Genomic DNA, 22,915 nt, shown 5'->3' with positions numbered 1-22,915 from the left:
CATTTCAAATCAAAATGTGAACTTCATATTTATATTTAGTTCTAAATCATTGAGAGAAAACCTAGCATCTGATCTGAACGAAAGTTATAGATCAAATTAAATTTGATTTAATGGTTAATATTTATGATTTTGAATAATTTGAACTTGGTTCATGTTAACTGTGTCGCCGCAATGCTAATGGGGTTGCACATATCTTGGCCGCTAATGGGTTAACGGTTAGTTCGATGCTACCCCAGGGTAGTGCCCTCGGGGTAGCGTGGCGAATCATGATTGATCAAAATTAGTGGGCCCCATGAGGTTACACGTCATCCGCAGGATACCCTGCGGGTGACATGAACAAAACCTGGGTTAACATTGGGACTGGACTTCTTGTATAAGGATTGTTGTCCTTTAATGATTAGCAAATTTGTACTTTCAGACTTGATCATGATAAATAATATTAATGTTGGTTAAAAAAAATCAAATAATTTGAGTAAAATAAAAACAATTATCAAGAATTTTCAGATTTAACATGGATTTATCACTCAGATTACCATTGCTACTCCACAGGAGTAATTGCTCTATTTTCCTATTTCCACAAAATTGAATCCAACTAAGATTCATGGTTTTCGAAACAGGCTGGCCAGGTCTACACCATACGCCGCCAAGCGCGCGTATCAGCTGTCGTGAAACATAATAAACAGAGGTCAAACGGTGTGCTGCTGCCTACACAAAATTTACTACAAGGTTTCATGCCAAGCCGGCCAGGTAACACCTAAGCAACATTAACCAAAATGATGCATCTCAGGTCAGATGTATAAGAAACTGAGAAATACAATCACTCTGAAAAAGTCCATCTAAGCAACAAATCAAGAAACCCGCGCTCATTCTCGCCCATCAATGGATCCCAGAGCAGAGTGTCCGTGGCCGTCACCAGAATTAGACTCCAAAGCACCCAGCTGGCTTCCTCTTAGATCCATCAAATTACCTGAACCGCCAACTCCAGGTTGCATGAGTAGATGCATACCATTATTAGCCATCCCTCCAAGACCAAAATGGCCTTGCAACTGCTGTTGTTGGAATTGTAGAAGTTGATTTTGTTGGTCTTGGGACCTCAGAGAATTGAGCTGGAATGGCAACTTTGCAACAGGAACGCCGACTTGCTGTTGAACTGATGCTGCGTGGGACTGCAGCATATGGCTTCCCGTTGGGGTAACAGAACTAGTGGGAAGCTGTAAATACAGTTCATTGTTAGAAAGAGGGAATGTATTTATAGAAAGTATAGAAGAAATACTAGAGACAGACCTGTGAAGGGGGTGCGGCCGATCCTTGTGGCTGAGCATCAGCGATGGCAGCTAAATACATCAAGTTCTTCTGAAGAATGGCTTGATACCTGAATTTTTCAATTAACAGAGCATCACACATGGGTCAACATACATGGTGAAGGGTTTCATTTTGGATTCTTCAGATTAATGATCGGAGACAATTTCTGCCTGTAACATGATTCTGTATGATTTTTTAAAATAATATGAAAAATGAAAACGACCTCGGAAAATTTGGTGTTTAACTGAACTTTGGCTACAATCTCATCACGTTATACATATAAATAAAAGAATAGCACAGCATACCATTTTTCACACATCCTATTCAGAAAGAAGAGTCCCACGCATTCTCTTCTTCTTCTATTATCTCCCCACTCCTCCTTTGTGTAAATACTCGTTTGCATTTTTTTTACCATGAATAATTATTTCACTTTGAACATGACTACCCAACAAACGAAATGCACTCAATTAGCACACATCTAAAGCAAAAGGTGTATAATGGCTTAAATAAATTTAAATAAACAAGTCTTTGCAAGGCCGAAATCCTAGCAAACAGCATCATCATCAAATATTAATAAATTGAATTGGATCACAGATTCATTCTAGAGTCCAAACAACATTTTTAGAGTCCAAGACCCGCAAAAACTGAAATGAATCAAGGACATCATAAAAACAAAACAAGACAATTCACATAAATGCAATAAAATGCGAATCGAAACAAGGCAAATGCGACTCACTGAGCACATTCAGCCATTTTCCCAATCTTTTGGCTCTCCAGTATAGCCATGATCAAGTTTTTGTTCTCATCCAACAACTGCATCCACCAGAATTTAGCAGCGTAAGATTTTGGAATGATGACCCATAGTCATATAAATTAACACGATTAACTCTGCGCTACAAATATAAATCCCACAAAATTACGCTAACAAACAAACACTTCCAGCCAGAAAACTTGTTCTAAAATTTGAAAAAGAAAAATACAAGTGGGAAATTTCAAATTATTTTAGATACTGCAAAAAAAAAAAAAAGGCATGTAATTTTTAGAAGTGGTCCAATGTCCCACCCGAAAAATAAATAAATAATACATAAAATAGTGAAAAATCTAAATGAATCGTTTTCCAACAAAAGAACATGAATCATAAGCTGCATTTTCGAGGGAAAAAAAAAACCTTGCAAAACATTAACCTTTTGAATCTGCTCGGTGGAGACGAGACTGAGAGGGGATGGGGTAGCAGAATTAACTCCTTGCTGCTGCATTTTTGCTCCTCTTTTCACCGATTTCTTGCAGAGAACCCTTAAGCCCTTGAAAACTTAAACCCTAAAGCTCGAAATTTGGAATCGAAATGATTTATGATTTGACTTCTGAAACGACTCCGTCAATGTAATTAGTTGGTTCCTCTTACATATATAATTATGTAATGTAATAAATATAAATATTATAGTGCACTTTCGGACCATAAAACAATAATTTTGACAATATAATTATTCTTCCTAATAATATTATTAATTATTACTTTATTTTGAATTATTTATTTTAAAAAAACAAAATAAATGTAAAAAGTCATTGTTTCAAACATTGATTTACTTTTATTTTATAATATTAAATAATATCACGAAAAACCTTATATTAAATTGACGAAAAAAAAGTTACTCATCAACAAATATTTTGTTAAAGAGCTCGAGGGTATTTTCTTCAATTTGTGAAAAATGTTAACAAAAATGATAATTTTTCAGACCGAAGGTAACTACTTTTTTGAAAATTTAAGGTAATAAGCCGAGAATAAAGCCTTTAGGAGATTTTTTTTTCTTCCAAATTTTGATATTATCAAATAATTATCATCTAAAATTAACTTTTATGCAAAAAAAAAAAAAAAAAACTAATAGACAATTTTAAATAAAAAAATTAATTTGAAATTCTATCTTAAAAAACTAATTTTTGGGTAACTCTGCTATGAGATTGTGTTATAAATATTTTATATTTATTCGTGAAACGGATATAGACCCGATCTATATATAAAATAAAAAATAATATATTTACATTAAAAATAATAATTTTCATGAATCGGATCAAATAAAATATCTATATCATAGAATTAACTCATGATAAAATCTCACAAAATTTTTAAGCTTAATGTCAATCGATTGTAATACAAACAACATTAAAGTTGAATGGTTTTTTTCCTCGAATCCAAGTTTTTTTTCTTCACGCCTAATACTAAACTTAAAATGTATTTTTCTCGCTTTTGATAGAATCAACGTCACGATGGTATTTATAGAGTATTTGACTAAATTTATTAAAAAAAGGTTATAAATTCCAAGATCTTAAAAACTGTTTTATGAACTTATAAACTGTTAAGACTTATTTTAAAAATAAGTTGTTAAAGTATTTGTGTAAACTGATTTTAAACAACTTAAATATGTTGATATGTTTGATATTATAAGATCTTTTTATTGTCAAAATTACCAAAAAAATATAATTATATAAAGATAATGTTTCGAGTTATACATATACGAAAATAGTTTTAAAATAAATCTATATTAAAAAAATAAAACTATTTTAATATTTTAATTTAGAAAAATTTATGTGATTTAGAAATTTTTTTAAAATAATATTTAAGAGATGAAAGATATGATGAAGATTTATGAAAATATTTAATGATATTTTAAAAAAATAGAATATTAAAATAAGATCGTTTTTTTTTTAAATAAAGTCACTATTACTTTTTTAAAAACAAATATAAGATGTCAAACAACTTAGAGCTCGTTCGAAAGTTGAAGCCAGAATAAGAAAAACGTTTTTTTTTTTTTTTAAATGAAAAGTGCTTTTGTAAACACCCTCTTAGAGCTTATATATTTCAACATCTAACGAAAAACGAAAACTAAAAGATGCCTTTTAATAATTAAATTGTATCTAAACATTAGAATTGCATAACCATTCAAAAGATTATATTTTCCAAAGCAACATGAGCTTGTATGTCAAAACCTAGGCTCCGTTTGAAAGGCGCACCTAAATCGTTTGCTTTTATCAATGGAAACGTTTTATGGTTTCATAACTGGGAAATTAGATGAAGAGATAATTGATGAATGGGTTGTAAAATGACAAGAATTAGACTCACAAAATATGAGTTGAAGCTACTAAACTCAACATGAAGCACAAGAAGTATAAATATCCAGGTTGATGGAATAAGCAAAGCATATGTAAATATGTAATAGAGATCTCAAGTCATGGGATACACTTCTAGGCAACACGGGGTCGAACCGGGGTCTTCGATGGGCTTATCCTGCAAATACATCATCGTTATTAACATCAACAAACTCAAAAAAAAAAAAAAAGATTATATTTTTGAAATTGCTCTCCTTGGGAGTTCCCACAAGAAGGGGTGACCCATGTTTAAATCACTTGCTGGATTAATGTACGTGTAGTTGAGTGAAAGTCCTCGCGGCGATAGTAGGAAAGAAAGCATACCTTATCGGAAGCAATCCCAAGACAGCACCGCTGCAATTCAGAGCACCAATCGCGCTTTCAGCCTGTCTCATCCCCAACAAAAACAGTAAATATTTCATCCGAACTCGCTCAGACAAACAAATGGCCATCCAAAGACACGGTTCAAGAACCAGAAAACAGAACTCGGTGGACACAAACGAGAATCAACACAAAATGTCCCATATTCGAAACTTTCGCCCAAATCAAATGCCAAATGCTGGTAGATAGATAGCACAAACATGTGGGAAAGGAGAGGGTGTCGTGAAAGACAACTTCCTTACCTACAGTAGAATCTCAAGTTCGCACTTTGAACTATGAAAATTTTACTCTCAAGTAAGGAAGATTTTATAAAATAAAATGAAAATGAGAACTAAAAGGTTATACAATAGTGCTTTTACCAATGGGAACATAAAAAATTATAAAAACTAAATATAGTAGCAGACACTGGAGTGGCAAGGGAATTTGATTCGATTCCACCATTCACATAGCCATAATGGATTGCACAAGTAAATTATTGAGCTGCTATAGCCACACCGGTACATGTCATAAACATTAATTGACAATTATAGAACCAAATTGCCAGGGATAAAAACTACAGTTTAGAAACCCAAAGTATTACAAGAAAGAAGACACTGTTATTTTGCTTGCGTCACCATCCTGAAGCAAGTTGAACAGAAAGAAACTAGTGCTTCTTACCTTTACAAACTCCACGAAAGCTATTCGAGTCGAATGCCTGTGGTCTCCAAGCAACCTTAAGTGCAGAACCTGTATTAACCAACACACATTCTACAACATGATTGATAATTTCATTAACAGGATTCCAAGCCATCATAAGAGAAGCTACAAACCTCTCCGCAAATGGACTCAAAGAAAAGTTTCACATCAGCTTCAGTAACCTGGACAAAACAAATCATACATATTTGTTGCAATTAAAGATTTTAAAACACTAGTCGAACAGATGGTGAACTTCAAAGCTACCTTTTTGTCAATATTTGTGCAGTAAATAGTTCTTGCGCACATCTCCCTTTCATCTTCAGACTAGTGTCATGGCAATGGAAATGAAATTAGTGTTTCGTTATTTGGTCTGAAAAAGTGATGCAAGTAAAAAAAGTAACAAATTCTCACCCTTGGCAAGAATGTCGGATTGACAGGTGCAATTGCAGTTTTGGAAGGCAGTATTCTCACCGGATAAAAACCAAGCATAGTTCCGGTTAAACTCAAAGCATTATGTGCCCCTTCTGCAAGCCGTGCAACACAGTACATATTAATATGAATAGGACTCAGAAAAAGAGGAGGGTGAGTGATCCGATCATAAGCATACCCTCATCAGTAAATTCAACGAAGGCGAAACGAAGGACAGAATTAGGATCACCACAAATGCGACAATCCACAACCTTCATCACGAACGGAAAAAGAAACTCAAAAAACGAATGAACAAGTGTATTGGTGGGCAAATGCATTAATGCAAAGTCGTAGTGATTAATGGTCGCACATAATTACCTGTCCACAGTTTATGAAAAGACAAGCAAGTTGCTCCTCAGTAACCTGCACTGGCAACAAAACACTCCAAATTTATTACACAATTGACACTGACAATATGAATGAGTATAGTAAAACAATATAATGAGTTGCAGAACCAGATTTTTTTTTTGTCGTGGGAAAAACTAAACTCGAAAATGGGAGGGAGCTTTCCAACATGGGGAGTGCTCCCATCATGTGGCAGAGGGAGTTCCTTCCCACAATGGGAGGGAGGTTCCCGTCCTTGCCACATTATCCCATCGTGGATGCCCTTAGGGAGAGAGATCTAATTTCTACATGTCTGTTAAATACATAAAAAGAAGGGGGGGAGGGCACAGCCATCTCTGGCTCCACCATCAATGGCCGAATTTTCATAACCTGGTGATCGATGTCAGATACATAAACCGTCCTTCTAATTACGTCTTCTCTTTGAGCCATGCTTGTTCGGCTATTCATCCTCCGCCTACCCTGCTCGTAGCCGCTTTTCTTCTGTACATAGCAATGCGGCGATTATTTCCACAAATCTTGATACGATAAAAGTGGCCGAAAATAATAAAAACCAAAATCTAATTTTCCCTTCTCTATTCCTAAATGAACCCAACTTTTTAACCTCTTAATCCAAATGCACCGAACTTTTACCATTTCTGATTTCATTTCTATTGAAGCAAAACAAAAATGAGCAGCAATCAAGGAAGGATGTCACTGAAACTGAATAGAAATGAAGAGGGTAAGTATTTCCAACCTTAGATTAAGTTCCAACTCACCCTTTGAACCAAAATAAAGATAAAACACGAGAATCTATGACACAAGAACAAGATAATAAGATTCATCGGATTGAACTCGATACAAAAACCATTTTCTTTTAAAAAATAAAAAAAACGAACCTTTCTTCTAAAAGAATTTCTAGTTGCGACTCCGTAATTAACAAGCTGCGGTATTACAAAACTGTTGGCGTTGTTTCCAAAGTGCCCAGCTACTGCAGCCGTCGCCGCTTCAGCATATGCAGGCGGGAAAAACAGCATGTGATTCCCACCGCCCCCAACAGCGGCCAGAGACGGCGGAACAAATTCTTCAGCCATGGGATTCAATTTAGACAGCATTTCCTCTAAATCTCTAATCTCTTTCTTAAACCCTTCCCCCTCATCATCCTCGCCGTTCATCTTGATTTCTCCATGTCCTCTCGAGAGTTCATTTCCGTTGATGTGGTGCTGCTGTTGGTAGCGACGATGGTGATCCACCGCAGCGTCGCCCCTATTCGATGTCGGAATCACGTTACCTCCAGCACTATCCACCACCGCCATGATCAGTATTATTTTATTTGCTTCCTTTTCGTGATTATTGCGGACGTGGGTCTGTCAGCAAACAACAAAATCATAGAAACCCAGAAACCAATCCACTATATGAATGGATCAAAGCTGAAAATTCCCTTCTTTTTTTTTTTACAAAAATAAAAAACAAAAAAAAAATCAAGCTTTTTCACCTGATGAAATGGGTCTGGACGGAAACACCTCGATCAAAAACAAAAATTATCAAAGAATCGGAAGGATAGAAAGGAGAGGAGGAGCAGAGAGTGGGACGAGCAAATTTTTCCACTCTATTTTTAGGGTAAAGGAAATGTTACTGGAAAGTGTAAAGTATGTGTCTATGTACAAAAGAGGAGAAAGAGTTATTCGGCAATTACAGAGAAATAATGAAGGTTACCATTTTCTTTCTTTGTATTTTCCGTTATTATTATTATTATTATTATTATTATTATTATTATTATTATTATTATTTGTATCAGATTATATTTAATCAATTGTATTTCTTGATCACATCGCCTGAAAATATGATAAAATGGACATTCAAACGTGGTAAATGTGCTGCTGTTGCTTTTTATTTATTCATTTTTTTTTTAAAAAAAAAATGTGACTATGTTGTACCAACTCTAATATAATCTCGGTCACCGATGGTGTTTGCAAAAAAATTGTTTTAAGTTATTCTCAATTTCCACGTACATATTCTAAATATTTTATTGATAGTACGTTTGGATATACTCTAAAGTAGTTTTTTTAACTTTGAAAATAAGTGATTATGATTTTTTCTTTCACAAACTTATGGAAAAAAAATTCATAATTGCTTACTATCAAATCCCAATACGAAATTAAAGACGCGGTGTAGCGGTTGGGAGGAACCGTTGGAAGGAATTGAACACGAATGAGGAAAACCAAGGATTACATCTAGAGACTCCAAACAACTCCAAACAACTCCAAATATTCTCTCAAGTTCAATTAAATTCATGATATTTCATTTATGTTTCTTTTAGTCAAATTCCCGTTATAGTATGATTTTTTCAGTCGATATATAATCATTTGCTTGTATTTGTGATTTTAAGCATGTAAAAAGATGTCGAACTATTTTATTCATCGATCAAAGACTGAAATCTGTTTCGTTTGATTGATTAAAAATAACATTTAGTTTTACATGCTTTGGTGTCAATAATGATTGAGTTGCTTGTTCTATACTTTTAAGCAATAAATAAATAAATTTTTATAAATATTGTATATAATATAATATAATGTCCCCTGAAAATTAATATAATATAACGTAATCGACCGAGTTTATATGACATGAGATGGATATGTGATGCATGTTTTTATTTTATATTGTTGGTTGTTGGATCATCCATTGTGTATGGGTCTGATTGCAGACGGAAATAATAAAAGGCCCAATGAGAAACCTACCACAAAGCCCATTTATTCATCTAATTAATTATCTAAATTATTGATTAATTTTATTTTCTTTTTTTTTGAAGCTATTGATTAATTTTCTTCAAAACAAAGTTATTGAATATTGATCCATTAACCAAGGGGTGTATTTGGTTAGCTTAGTGATTAGAAAATCATTAAAAAAACGAAAAAGACCCCTAATGGAGCACTTTAAAAATGTTGCTCATTTTGGACATTCAAAATCAAAATGGGCAATCATTTAAAAATATATATAAAAATCGAAGTAATCGAACATAGGAAAAAAGAAAAAATAATAATAATAATAAAGGAAGTCGAAACCTAATTCACATGGAAAAAATATGTCCATGGTTAATGAGATTCGGTTATATAGATATAGCTATTGATAAATATTTAACGATGATAATATAATAATGCCGAAAAAACAATTAGTAAGTTTACCAATACATGACAAAAAAATCAGAACCAGAATAACGTTAAAAAATTTGATTCATCTATGAGAAAATGATGATAAATATTTAATCAAACTCCCATTATGAACGAACTAAATGATAATAGATAGATCCCTCGTGTGACGATTCGACCCAATTTATCTATAAAATAAAAAAAAAATTAATTAATATGTCAGGTCGAGAAGGTGATTATCCAGGTCGAGAAGGTGCGTGATCCGTAACCTATAGTCGGAATTTGGTGTCATTATTTCAATGTGTCGTGAACTTCTTAGCCAAAGACCATCATTCAAGATCTGTTTCACTCGTAGAAAAGCAAACAAGGTTGCTCATAACTTCGCTAAGGTATCTTGTTTTCATGCTAGTCCCACATTCTAAAACTCACCTCCAGAATTTATTTTTGAAGTTTTGTATGAAGATTGTAATTCCTTTATTTATCAATGATAATTTTTTCCTAAAAAATAAAAATAAATGTCTTCTCAAATTGACAATTTAAATTACTCATATGAAAATAGTCATATAGACCTATGAATGAAAATCACACTCATTACATTGTCAAAAAATAATAATGCCACGATTTAATGAGTTAAATAATAAAATACTCGTTTTTTAAATAACTAATAGTAGATTGATAAATCCCAAAGAAAATTATTGTGTACTAAATTCGATTAAATGTAATTTCAGAAATCTAGATATAAAATTAAAAATGTTGTTCATTTTGGACAATTAATATCAGAATGGGAAATCATTTTAAAAAAAATAAATATAAAAATCGAAGTAGTCAAACATATGAAAAAAGAAAAAGAAAAATAATAATAATAATAATAATAAAGGAAGTCAAAACCTAATTCACATGGACAAAATATGTCCATGGTTAATGAGATTTTGTGGTTATATAGATATAGCTATTGATAAATATTTAACGATGATAATATAATAATATGCCGAAAAAACAATTGGTAAGTTTACTAATACATGACGAGAAAATCAGAATCAAAATAACGTTAAAAATTTTGATTCGTCTATGAGAAAATGATAATAAATATTTAATCAAACTCTCATTATGAACGAACTAAATGATAATAGATACATATCTCGTCATGAGACGACTCGACCCGATTAATCTATAAAATAAAAAAAATTAATACTTTTTAATATGTCAGGTCGAGAAAGTGATCTGTAACCTATAGTCGGATTTAAGTTATTTGATGAATGAATATCTAAAATAAATCCAAACATAACCTAAAGTTGGATTTCGGGATATTTTTTTAATATATAATCATTTCGGGATTATTTGAAAAAGGTTATTTCAAAATAAAACCTTGCACGGAAGAATTTTTCGAAGTGCGAAAATAACTATTTATTTCGATGACAAGATATATATAATTTAATTAAATGTCTTCTCAAATTGACAATTTAAATTACACATATGAAAATAATCAGATAGACATAAGCATGAGAATCACACTCATTACATTGTCAAAATACAATAATATCACGATTTAATGAGTTAAATAATAAAATACTCGTTTTTTAAATCACTAATAGTAGATTGATAAATCCCAAAGAAAATTATTGTGTACTAAATTCGATTAAATGTAATTTCAAAAATCTAGATATAAAATTAAAAATGTTGTTCATTTTGGACATTCAAAATCAAAATGGGCAATCATTTTAAAAAAAATAAATATAAAAATCGAAGTAGTCAAACATAGGAAAAAAGGAAGAAAAATTAATAATAAAGAAAGTCAAAACCTAATTCACATGGACAAAATATGTCCATGGTTAATGAGATTCTGTAGTTATATAGATATAGCTATTGATAAATATTTAACGATTATAATTAATAATGCCAAAAAACAATTGATAAATTTACTAATACATGACGAGAAAATCAGAATCAGAATAACGTTAAAAAATTTGATTCATATATGAGAAAATGATGATACATATTTAATCAAACTCCCATCGTGAAGGAATTAAATGATAATAGATATATATCTCGTCATGAGATGATTCGATCCGATTTATCTATAAAATAAAAAAATTAATACTTTTTAATATGTCAGGTCGAGAAGGTGATCCGTAACCTATAGTCGGATTTAAGGTTATTTGAAGAATGGATATCTATAATAAATCCAAACATAACCTAAAGTTGGATTTCAGGATATTATTTTAATTTATAATAATTTCGGGATTATTTGAAAAAGGTTGTTTCAAAATAAAACCTTGCACGGATGAAATTTTCGAAGTGCGAAAATAACTATTTATTTCGAAGAAAAGATATATATAATTTAATTAAATGTCTTCTCAAATTGAAAATTTAAACTACACATGTGAAAATAGTCAGATAGACCTAAACATGAGAATCACACTCATTACATTGTCAAAAAACAATAATGCCACGATTTAATGATCAGTTAAATAATAAAGTACTCGTTTTTTAAATCACTAATAGTAGATTGATAAATCCAAAAAAAAAATATTGTGTACTAAATTCGATTAAATGTAATTTCAGAAATCTAGATATAAAATTAAAAACGTTGTTCATTTTGGACATTCAAATTCAAAATGGACAATCATTTTTTAAAAAATAAATATAAAAATCAAAGTAGTCAAACATAGAAAAAAGGAAGAAAAATAAATAATAAAGGAAGTCAAAACCTAATTCACATGGACAAAATATGTCCATGGTTAATGAGATTTTGTGGTTATATAGATATAGCTATTGATAAATATTTAACGATGATAATATAATAATATTTCGAAAAAACAATTGGTAAGTTTACTAATACATGACGAGAAAATCAGAATCAAAATAACGCTTAAAAATTTGATTCATCTATGAGAAAATGATGATAAATATTTAATCAAACTCCCATTATGAACGAACTAAATAATATTAGATACATATTTCATCATGAGACAATTCGACCCGATTTATCTATAAAATAAAAAAAAATTAATACTTTTTAATATGTCAGGTCGAGAAGGTGATTCGTAACCTATAGTCAAATTTAAGGTTATTTGAAGAATGAATATCTAAAATAAATCCAAACATAACCTAAAGTTGGATTTCGGGATATTTTTTAATATATAATAATTTCGGGATTATTTGAAAAAGGTTATTTCAAAATAAAAGCTTGCACGGAAGAATTTTTCGAAGTGCAAAAATAACTATTTATTTCGAAGACAAGATATATATAATTTAATTAAATGTCTTCTGAAATTTACAATTTAAATTACACATATGAAAATAGTCAGACAGACATAAGCATGAGAATCACACTCATTACATTGTCAAAAAACAATAATTCCACGATTTAATGAGTTAAATAATAAAGTACTACTCATTTTTTAAATCACTAATAGTAGATTGATAAATCCCAAAGAAAATTATTGTGTACTAAATTCGATTAAATGTAATTTCAGAAATCTAGATATAAAATTAAAAATGTTGTTCATTTGCACATTCAAAATCAAAATGGGCAATCATTTTTAAAAAATAAATAAAAAAATCGAAGTAGTCAAACATAGGAAAAAAAGAAAAAATAATAATGATAAAGGAAGTCAAAACCTAATTCACATGAACAAAATATGTCCATAGTTATTATGTGGTTATATAGATATAGCTATTGATAAATATTTAACGATGATAATATAATAATGCCAAAAAAATAATTGGTAAGTTTACTAATACATGACGAGAAAATCAAAATCAAAAATAACGCTTAAAAATTTGATTCATATATGAGAAAACAATGATAATTATTTAATCAAACTCCCATCGTGAACGAACTAAATAATAATAGATACATATCTCTTCATGAAACGATTCGACCCGATTTATTTATAAAATAAAAAAAATTAATAATTTTTCGAACTCCCATTATGCACGGAAGAATATTTCGAAGTGCGAAAATAACTATTTATTTCGAAAACAAGATATATATAATTTAATTAAATGTCTTCTCAAATTGACAATTTAAACTACACATGAAAATAGTCAGAATAGACCTAAGCATGAGGAAACACACTCATTACATTGTCAAAAAACAATAATGCCACGATTTAATGAGTTAAATAATAAAATACTCATTTTTTAAATCACTAATAGTAGATTGATAAATCCCCAAAAAAATTATTGTTCTAAATTCGATTAAATGTAATTTCAGAAATCTAGATATAAAAAGAAAATAAGTTTTTATATATATATAATATCATCAGATCAAATATAAGACGAATCAGCCAATCAATCACACATTATATAATTCAATCATCCCATCAAATAATTTATTACAATTAATTAGTTTCAAGTATCAAACTATAAATTAATCGAGACTCGAACACCATATATCAATAGAGCGGATAGTTATTACGGGTTTAATATAACATTTAAACAAAAAAAATACTATAAAATCATCAAACTATTAATTTTATGATATTTTTTACTCAATATATGCATCAAGTCAGGGGCGGAGCCACCCTTGGGCTAGGGTGGCCGGGGCTCCAGCCCCATCTATTTTTTTTTAATAAAAAAATTAGTGTTGATTTTTTTATTTTGTGTTTTGCATCCCCATGTTAAAATTTTAAAATTTTTCTAGCCCCTCCATCATTTGCAAAAGAAATATAAAATTCTTTAAATTAAATTAATATGCTAATAAACCATTTAATTTTCAAATTTCAAGTTGAATACACCCTATCTTAAAACATTTATTTGTTAGTTTTTCTATCAATTTATTCACATAATTTGACCGAAATCTCCTTAAATTTACTTGCTGAGGCTTTTATTTTATTTTATTTGATTTATTAACTTAAGGTTTTAAGCTACCAACCAATTATAAATTAACAAATATTATTTTAAATAAAAGAAGATTTTAAATTTTAGATTATTTAAATATATATCTGATTCATTTTTTACACTTTTCGGAACACAATGTTTTTGTTTTTTTTTAAATATAATGTGGTGTATTTATAAATTTTCGAGTTTGAATTTTTAGTCTAAAAATATATTATTGTGAATTTTGAGAAAATAATCTATTGATTGCGATATTTGAGAATATTGATATAAAATTATTACTGGAGTTGTATTGCGATTTTTTAGTTAAAAAAACCGAAACTTGAATAATTGTGAAATTTGAAAAATAATTATTTGTTAATTTTTTTTTGAACTTACAGCTGGAAAGATCATAAAATTAAGAGGAAAAAACCCATCAATATAATTTTTAAACAAAATAACATATATCGATTTTTTATTTAATTTATTATATAATTTATAATTTAATGTTGGACAAATCAATCCTAGCTATAAGGGCTTCTCCAACCCAACACCAAATTGGTGTAAAACGCCAATTTGGTGTTGGGTTCATTCCTCCAACCCAGCGCTATACTTAGCGCTATGTTGGAGGAATGCTACAGTGTTGCACCAAATTTGGTGCAACACTGTAGCAATAGCGTAGGATTTTTTTTTTCTTTTAAATTTTTTTTACTTTTTTTTGTAATTGTATACGTTTGATTTTTTTTAATCTTTTTTCTTTTAAATTTTCATATCTTTAAATTTAATATATTTGTTGTAATGGTTTATTTTAAGATATTTTGATTTAAAATTTCAATAATCAGATTATATTTTTAATAAATGTACAATTTTTTAAATTTTTTTATAGATAATTACATCACTTAATTGTTTTTTTATAATATTATATTAATTAATAAAATAATAATAAATTTATAAATTATAAATATTTTATGAAATAAATTAGTTAAAAACTTTATTTATGTAATAAATAACTAAATTTATGTTTTTAATTATAAAAAAAATAATATTGTAATATAAATATTAATTAAAATCTTACATAAAAAATGTTATGATACATTTTAAATAAACAGAAATTTGTTTAAAAAGACTGAAATTATAAAGGCGTCCTACTATGTTTAGTAGGACGGACATATTAAAACAAATAAAATTAAAATTTTTAAAATAATTCTTAAAATATATTTAGTTAAATTTTTTAATTCATTAATATTTCTAATGAATATTTATTTATAAATTATTATTTTAAATATTAATGATATTTAATTATTGTGTTTAAAAATATTTAGTGGAATAAATTAATTTATGTGAATAAAATAATAGAGAATATTCCAAGAATATTCTTTTTAGTGTAGTATTTAGAGTGAATGGGTTGGAGATGAATTTTGTATTTGGTGTAGGAATTACACTATCTTGAAGTTAGTGTGACACCAAGATAGCGTAATGAGTTGGAGATGGCCTAAGTAATTTTTAATCCTGACTCCGTCGTCAAATCGACCCATCAACGTCAAACCTCTCCCTTCAAACAGAGAAAGAAAAATCCGTCCACGTTTTAATAACTTTAAAATGGATGCTTCCCCGACGCACCACTCATATATTCATTCGTATTAAAAGAATTTTTCTTTTTTTATTTTTATTTTTGCCAAATAAATAAATAACGAGTATTTCCCTCTATATAAATCCCCCCACTCTTCCTTAACAGATAAAAACATCTTCCCCAACAAATTAAACTAGAATTAAGTTCTTTAAATTTCTTGAGCAGAGTTCTCTTCTTAATGGCGATTTCATCGATTTTCAGTTCATTCGGCAATACTGTGGCCGGTTATTTGGCTTCGGCTCCTTCCAAAATTGAAATCCAATTAGAGCAATCATCGAACGCTGCTGCTGTGAGATTAACCAACGAATATTACAAGGAGAAGAAAGAGGCTACTAAAAACAAATCGGAGAAGCCGGAAGTACGCAGGAGGCCGAGGTTCGCGCCGGAGCTCGATGGTGTCCATTGTTTCGAGACCATTCTCCCTTATTGATTTAATTCCCTTTAATTTTCATGCACGAATATATGTATTGATCAATTGTGCATGTTAACCATTTCTCTTTGATGCATGTTTTGTTTCTTGAAAAATATTAATTAATATTTGAAACTTTGATTATGAGTCACGTAACGTAACGTAACCAAGTTAAGCATAACGAAATTAACGAGAAGAATCCATTCTCTTATGCAGACTACTTTATAAATAAAACAAAAGCTAGCATCCAACCCTGTCTTTGAGTCCATCAGTCATGTAATATATATATATATATATAAATTTTCAGCTGCCCAACCAATGATGCTCAACTTGTCCCCGACTACTAAAACTCGGATGAGTCAGTTTGGATATAAAAACTTGTAACTTAAAAAAACACTTTAAAATGTCCAACTTTATTAAGTGTTTTTATTTTTTTAAAAACAAAAGCATAAATTTTTAAGACCTTTGGTTGACTTTCGTAACCAAACACAGTCAATATGTAACCTAAGCGTGCAAACGAACCGAATCGAGCCGAATAATGGTAAAATTTTAAGGTTCGAATTCGGCTCGATAAGAGTATATTCGAGTTCGAGCTCGATTCGAAGTTCGATAATTTCAAATATTTTGGCTCGAGTTCGGCTCGAAATGAAGTTCGAGTTCGGTTCGAAATATTCGAACCTATTCGTGAACTATTCGGATATTATGGTTCGAAAGCTCGAAATGTATATATATTATTATATAATTATATTATATTAATTAAATATTAAGGCTCGCGCACTATTCGCGAACTATCGAACAGAGTAATTTCGGCTCGAGCTCGACTCGAAAAAAAGTTCGAACATGTTCGAATTCGGCTTGAGTTCGATAAGCTCGAATACGAATCAAATATTTATCGAGCGGACTCGTAAAGCTCACGAACATGTTCGGTTCGTTTGCACCTATTGTAACCATGTGTAACATTTATTATACACACAATATATGTTTCTTCTTTAAAACCCATTTTTATTTATTTTTTTGTAAAAAATGTTTGTTCAGAAAAGATTTGATTGGTCAATTGATATTTAGAAGATAGAAAAAAAAGGATTAATATAGTCAATCTTTTGAATCGAGGGGAAAAAAATTGGTTGGGAGCGTAGGCATCGTTTTCGAGTTGATATTTCAAAGTAGCAGAAAGAAAACGTGTATTGTACAGAATTATTATGATCAAACGATTTGGATAAGCTGTTATATTATGATCATATGATGCTGCCATTAGATGGCACCACTCTCCACACAAAATTAATGAGACCGAACAAAGTAAAATTCTAAACACAAATTAAAATGAGATTTAATTTTTTACTTGATTATTCATTCATTCTATATTTGTTTATCGCATTGCGTCTCATTTATAGTTTTTAGTTTTTTATTTTTAATTTTTTTAAATAAAAAATAGCAACTACATAGACAGATTTCTGCCTATCTAGGCGTATTTATGCTCGCCTAGACGACGCCCAAATGGTCTAGGCAGGAGATTAGGCGGACGACGCCCAAACAGTCTAGGCAGGAGATTAGGCGGACGACGCCTAGAGTCGTTGCCTAGCATGCAACAAAGCGAGGCAGTGGCAAAAACCCATCGCCTAGGCGGGCCTAAATGCCGCCTTTTAGAACATTGATTCTAATATAATTAGATCACACAAATCTTTTATATATATTTTTTAAAAAATTGACATATTTGTTGATTCTTTTCTTCTCTTTCTCATCATGCCATCCCAAAATTCAAATGGAAATCCACGTCTCTTCCCATTTTATACTTTCAAGTTTCAACAATACACACCTATAACGTATTCTCATCTGAGGATGAAGATGAATATCAAAATATGATGGATCAAACTTTGCACTTTCAATTTAAAAGCCATGAATTCACTATTTTTGGAGAGAGTAAAGTTACAAGCCAGACCAAAAATCAGGTGGATTCGTGATAAAAACATCTTCTCAGACAGTTCTAGTACTCATCAACTTCACAGTAGCCATTTCGAAAGATTTTATCCATCATTTCCAAGAAACGCCTACGCCATAAGAAAAGGCGGCTTTCGTATCACCGAGGGTCAATTTACAGCTGATTCAACCACGACAGTCTCCAGCTGCTGCGTTTCACCATTTCGTTTGGGGATAATGAGACCGTAACCTCCGGCTTTCCTTTTGTAAACTATGTTAATCTCACCTGAAAGGGAGTAGAATGAGCTGATATAGCGACTTGGTCACTTGGAGACAGTTTAAAAGTGTGAGATGATTGGTAGGAACGTACCAGTTTCCTCATTTCGAAAACCATAGAAGTCATGGTTCACATTTTCGAGTTGCTCAACTGCCTCCATGACAGTTAACGGCGGCATGTCAAAATACTTTGTACGAACAATCTGCAATACAAAGCCAAGAATGAGAGATTGAGACTAAAAATGCCGTATTTCAACAAAGGTTACTATTCAAACCCTTCTTGGCAATCAAATGGAATCAAGTCAAACTGTTGAACGATACAAAAGCTTCCACTCTTGGAGGCTAAAAGGGAACACAAAACAACAAGATAACATTGAAATATGCACAAACTGGTGGTTGGATTAAAAACCTCGTCGATGATGTCTACTTGTTCATCTCCTTCTTGAGGAAGGGCCTCCAAGTCCTCGGCAACTTCAGGCACGTCAGGATCCCTGACCTTCTGCCTATCAAAACCCTTCATATGACGGCCATGGTCAGAGTCTTTCTCCTTAATCTTCCTTAACTTCCTTTGTATCATAGAAGAAACCAAATCTATACTTCCGTAAAGTGACTCAGAATCTTCCTCTGCTCGAATCACTCCATGTTTTTTCGAAAACAATGTCACCTAAATTTAAGCCACTTGTCAAGGATGCCAAATTAAAGTAATCCAAAATCCATGCATGTGTAACATGTTTCGTTCGAATATTGAACAGAGAACACACCTCACATCTTCTTGATTTAGGGCCTTTTCCAACCTCTCCTCCTCGAAGAGACAATCTAACATCTACCTCCCTCACAAGATGGCTATGCTTTTGAACCGCCTTGCCCAACTTATCTTCCACGTGGCTCTTCACCGCTGGAGTCAACTGCATCAGCACAAAGTCTTGAGTTTAATATCTTCAAGTCATAAAATAAAACAGGAAAAAAAAAAGAAGAAGAAAGAAACTGCTACAATTTACAAGGTTAAAAAGTCAAAAGATCAAGCATATATCCTGTGATCATTCAATGAGGATGCAAAACAGAAGAAAAGGCAAACTAGGAGGAGGTGATCACTTCGTCCCTCATTCAAAATTTCAAAACTCTTTATACTTCAGTAGTTTGTTAGTAATTGTAACTCCCACCCAAGTGGCCAAATGAATATCATAGTCAAACCAGCATAATACGAACACCAATGCGAGGATCCGCAATATTGATTCGAACAATTTAGACATCAATAGACTTAAGCTAATATAGGTTGCCGGCCACAATTAAAGGAATATCACTGGATCAGATGTTTTATACATAATTCCCTTGATACATTGCAAAATAACACAATAAGTTCGGTTTTCCTATTAATTGCTTATTTCCTCTTTCCTCAAAAATTCACTTTCCATGCTACAAAACTACCCACAGCAGCCTTTGGTTCTCATAGTTATTGACATTGAGGGGGCCAGTATTTGGTATGAATGCAACAGTAAACATATTAGGCCCCAAAAGAAGAGACTAAAGGAAAGAAAAGAGACCAAATCCAAAAAATACAAGACAGAAAACATCTATAAATCATGCCACGTGAATGAAACACAAAAGAAATGAATAATCTATACCACTTAAGCACTTTCACAGTCTCTGTATTTTATTATTCTTCTCTCCAACAAGGAGAAACAAGATGAAAGGAAATAAATCAAACACAAACTCATTATTTTATCCACATTTTCTCACCTTCTCCAAATCAACAGGCAAATAGTTCAAGAAACTATTCTTCCGAAGTCCAAATAACAAAAGGGTACCTCCAAGTTTTTGCCTTGAATAATCAATTTGACAGAAGACAAAGAACCATCCCACGACATTCGAACTCCACTAGATCGTTTGCCAACACCTTTGACAAAAACCATCTCATATGCCCGGAGGCCCGTTCCCAAAAGGCAAGAGTTTCCCGAAGATATTGCCACTGGGTGAGAATTGTTCGAAGATAACCAGCCAGAAGATGAAGTGGTGGTGCAGCAAGCAACGTGAAGAGGATTAAAGCTTTTCTGCACACAAGGAGCTGCAAAGGGCGTGGCCATTTCACCGAACTTGCACAGATTTCTTGAAAATAGTTGAAAAATATCGAGTGAATTTCTCGCAAAAAAACAGTAGAATCTCCGAGTCGGAATGTGGGAGACGGATTGATCTATTATCCAGACACGTGACAGGATTTAATTAATTTGATTCCCGACGCCGAGGTGGGCCTCTTGTTTGGGCCCAGAATAGAGGCCCACCGTGAAGTCCAGCTCATTAATTGGATAAGAGTGAATGACAGTGGCCGAATGGTACTTATCCTCGTGTATTTTTGGTGGAATGACGTTTATTTTTATTATAGTTACTAGCTACAGTGGCGTGTGTAACTAATAAAATGTGATAGTATCAATTGTAGAAAAAAAATTTATATAGATGATAAGAATCAAATAAATTCACTATAATGAAGCATAAAAATTTGATTGAGATATGGGAAAGAAAAAAAAAACAGTAGCAACACACCCTTGCATTGGAGAATAAACTTTCTATCTTTGCTTGATATTTTGACTTTCAGAATTGGACGATTGAATTCTTTTCTACTTTGTGGAAAAAAGTTGTTGTGGAGACGTGGGAAGGTGGGAGAGAGAATGAAATAGAGAGATGGAGGTAAAACGTGAGAAAAGAGTTAAAGTGGGGTAAAATGGGAAAAAAAACATGATGTCCTCTTGTCATACCAAATACGGTTATTATATACCTGCCAAGTATTATAGACTTTCAAGTATTATAGATAAGTATAGATATTTGGGATATTATAATATTTTGGGATAAAACCCAAATACGTCCTTAAAGTTTCCTAACTTTTCCAAAAATATACTAACACTTTATTCGTTCCTAATTATGTCCCTTATTTAACAAATAGTTTCCTTAATATGTTCCTCAAACTAAAAATTGTCTATAATACCCTTATTCTAACAATTATAATTAATATTTCCTCTGGGCTCAAAAAATGGTATCAGAGCCTAGGTAATTTTATTCAGACTTTATATTATTCATTAAATCATACTTTTCTTTGTTGAGGAAGAGATTTTCAACAAACCATGGATTCAAACGAGAGTTTGAACCAGAAGTATTTCATTTATATGAAATCCCATAAACAAGTGAATCTATTTAAAATAGATTCTTTACAACAGAACTTAAAGAGACTTAGGTCTTTTATACTCTCTGAAGATTAAGAAATATGATTTCTAATTCTCAATTTCTAGAGATCACACCAGATTCCTCTAAACTCTCCGGAGATCTTAGAGAAATTCAAAAGACGTTACAATATTACAGTAATCAGCTGTATGAAATACCTCGGCAGATTGGAGAAATCCTTAAAAACAAGAAGAAATTCTTGTAACTCTAAAGGATCTTCAAACTAAAATTATAAATCTAGAACATACTTCTGGTTCTAGAAAGGGAAATACAGGAGGAAGGTTACCACTCTCGTTTGGTACCGAACCTCTGTTAAATCAGAAAGGTAAAACCAAAATGGTTCAAAAACCTTTAACTGATGATGAATTGATGATTAATCTTATAAAGACAGTATCAGAGAAAAACACTATCTGATGACTACTTTAGAAAGATTAAATCTCGAGGATCTACAAGATCTTGCGGATTCTTTTTCGAATCTTAAAGTAGTAGATCTAAAAATGAATTCTCCTGAGGGTGAACAACCCATAGGGAATCCCCCAAGATATGTGGTTAAAACAGAAGAACCACATAGTGAGTTCCATGTTGGAGAAAATTCACATCCAGCAGGAACCAGATCAAGAAGGAGTAATATACCAATACATCAAACTCCTTATGGAAAAACCGTTTTAGACCCGATACATCCTCATGGGGTTATGTTAAACCTGGATGTTCTGGACTTAAAAAACAAAGAAGATCTTATAGATGATTGGACATCAGCCATGAGAATAGCAGCAGGAACTTTAGATCTCAATAAAGAAGGATTTATCAAACTTCTGGAAATGAGTCTAATGGGATCTGTTAAGATAGCTTGGGAAATGACCATGCCAGAAACCAAGGAATCAATCTTAGCAAGAGAATCATTTAGCGAGATTGGAGGAAGAATGGCCACCCTTTTTAAAGCACAATTCATAGGAGTAGACTATTTCAATAATCAAGATACAGAGAAAAAGAGAAGATATACTCAAGCTCTGTATAGCCTCGAGTTACATGATATCTGTTTAGTTGATTAATATATTATGTTATTTACCAAATACAGATGGAATTCGGGGGTTGAAGAAAATGTAGCCATTCAGCTATTTTTCGCAAAAATTCCAAGCCCATGGAGAGAAATGCTGATAAAAGAATATGTTACAGGTAATCTTGATACTTTGGCAAGACGCGCCTCTTTTTTGAAAGGAAAATTGG

At 31.6% G+C, this 22,915-nt stretch overlaps 3 protein-coding genes across 3 annotated transcripts; all 3 read right to left on the bottom strand.

Annotated features, from left to right (window-relative positions):
- Positions 1-498: 498 nt before the first annotated feature.
- Positions 499-2,677, bottom strand: LOC140884333 (GRF1-interacting factor 2-like). The gene is made up of 4 exons (XM_073291059.1): positions 2,487-2,677; positions 2,039-2,115; positions 1,285-1,372; positions 499-1,211 (listed from the first exon to the last, which is right to left on the bottom strand). Exons 1-4 carry the CDS (start codon positions 2,556-2,558, stop codon positions 864-866), a joined length of 585 nt encoding a protein of 194 aa, XP_073147160.1. The 5' UTR covers positions 2,559-2,677; the 3' UTR covers positions 499-863.
- A 1,730-nt stretch (positions 2,678-4,407) lies between these two features.
- On the bottom strand, positions 4,408-7,961 carry LOC140879941 (polyadenylate-binding protein-interacting protein 12-like). Its single transcript, XM_073283933.1, has 11 exons — positions 7,784-7,961; positions 7,188-7,655; positions 6,682-6,792; positions 6,286-6,330; positions 6,107-6,179; positions 5,911-6,023; positions 5,764-5,823; positions 5,634-5,681; positions 5,482-5,550; positions 4,768-4,829; positions 4,408-4,582 (listed from the first exon to the last, which is right to left on the bottom strand). Exons 2-11 carry the CDS (start codon positions 7,602-7,604, stop codon positions 4,540-4,542), a joined length of 1,041 nt encoding a protein of 346 aa, XP_073140034.1. The 5' UTR covers positions 7,605-7,655; positions 7,784-7,961; the 3' UTR covers positions 4,408-4,539.
- A 10,176-nt stretch (positions 7,962-18,137) lies between these two features.
- Positions 18,138-20,681, bottom strand: LOC140883188 (ribosome-binding factor PSRP1, chloroplastic). The gene is made up of 5 exons (XM_073289555.1): positions 20,290-20,681; positions 19,246-19,389; positions 18,894-19,148; positions 18,579-18,687; positions 18,138-18,494 (listed from the first exon to the last, which is right to left on the bottom strand). The coding sequence occupies exons 1-5, from the start codon at positions 20,563-20,565 to the stop codon at positions 18,379-18,381; spliced, it is 900 nt and encodes a 299-aa protein (XP_073145656.1). The 5' UTR covers positions 20,566-20,681; the 3' UTR covers positions 18,138-18,378.
- Positions 20,682-22,915: the final 2,234 nt, after the last annotated feature.

Source organism: Henckelia pumila, chromosome 2, assembly GCF_033568475.1.
Source record: "Henckelia pumila isolate YLH828 chromosome 2, ASM3356847v2, whole genome shotgun sequence".
Lineage (NCBI taxonomy): Eukaryota > Viridiplantae > Streptophyta > Magnoliopsida > Lamiales > Gesneriaceae > Henckelia > Henckelia pumila.
Note: the sequence above shows the minus strand (reverse complement) of the source record. Positions and strands in the feature narration are given on the sequence as shown.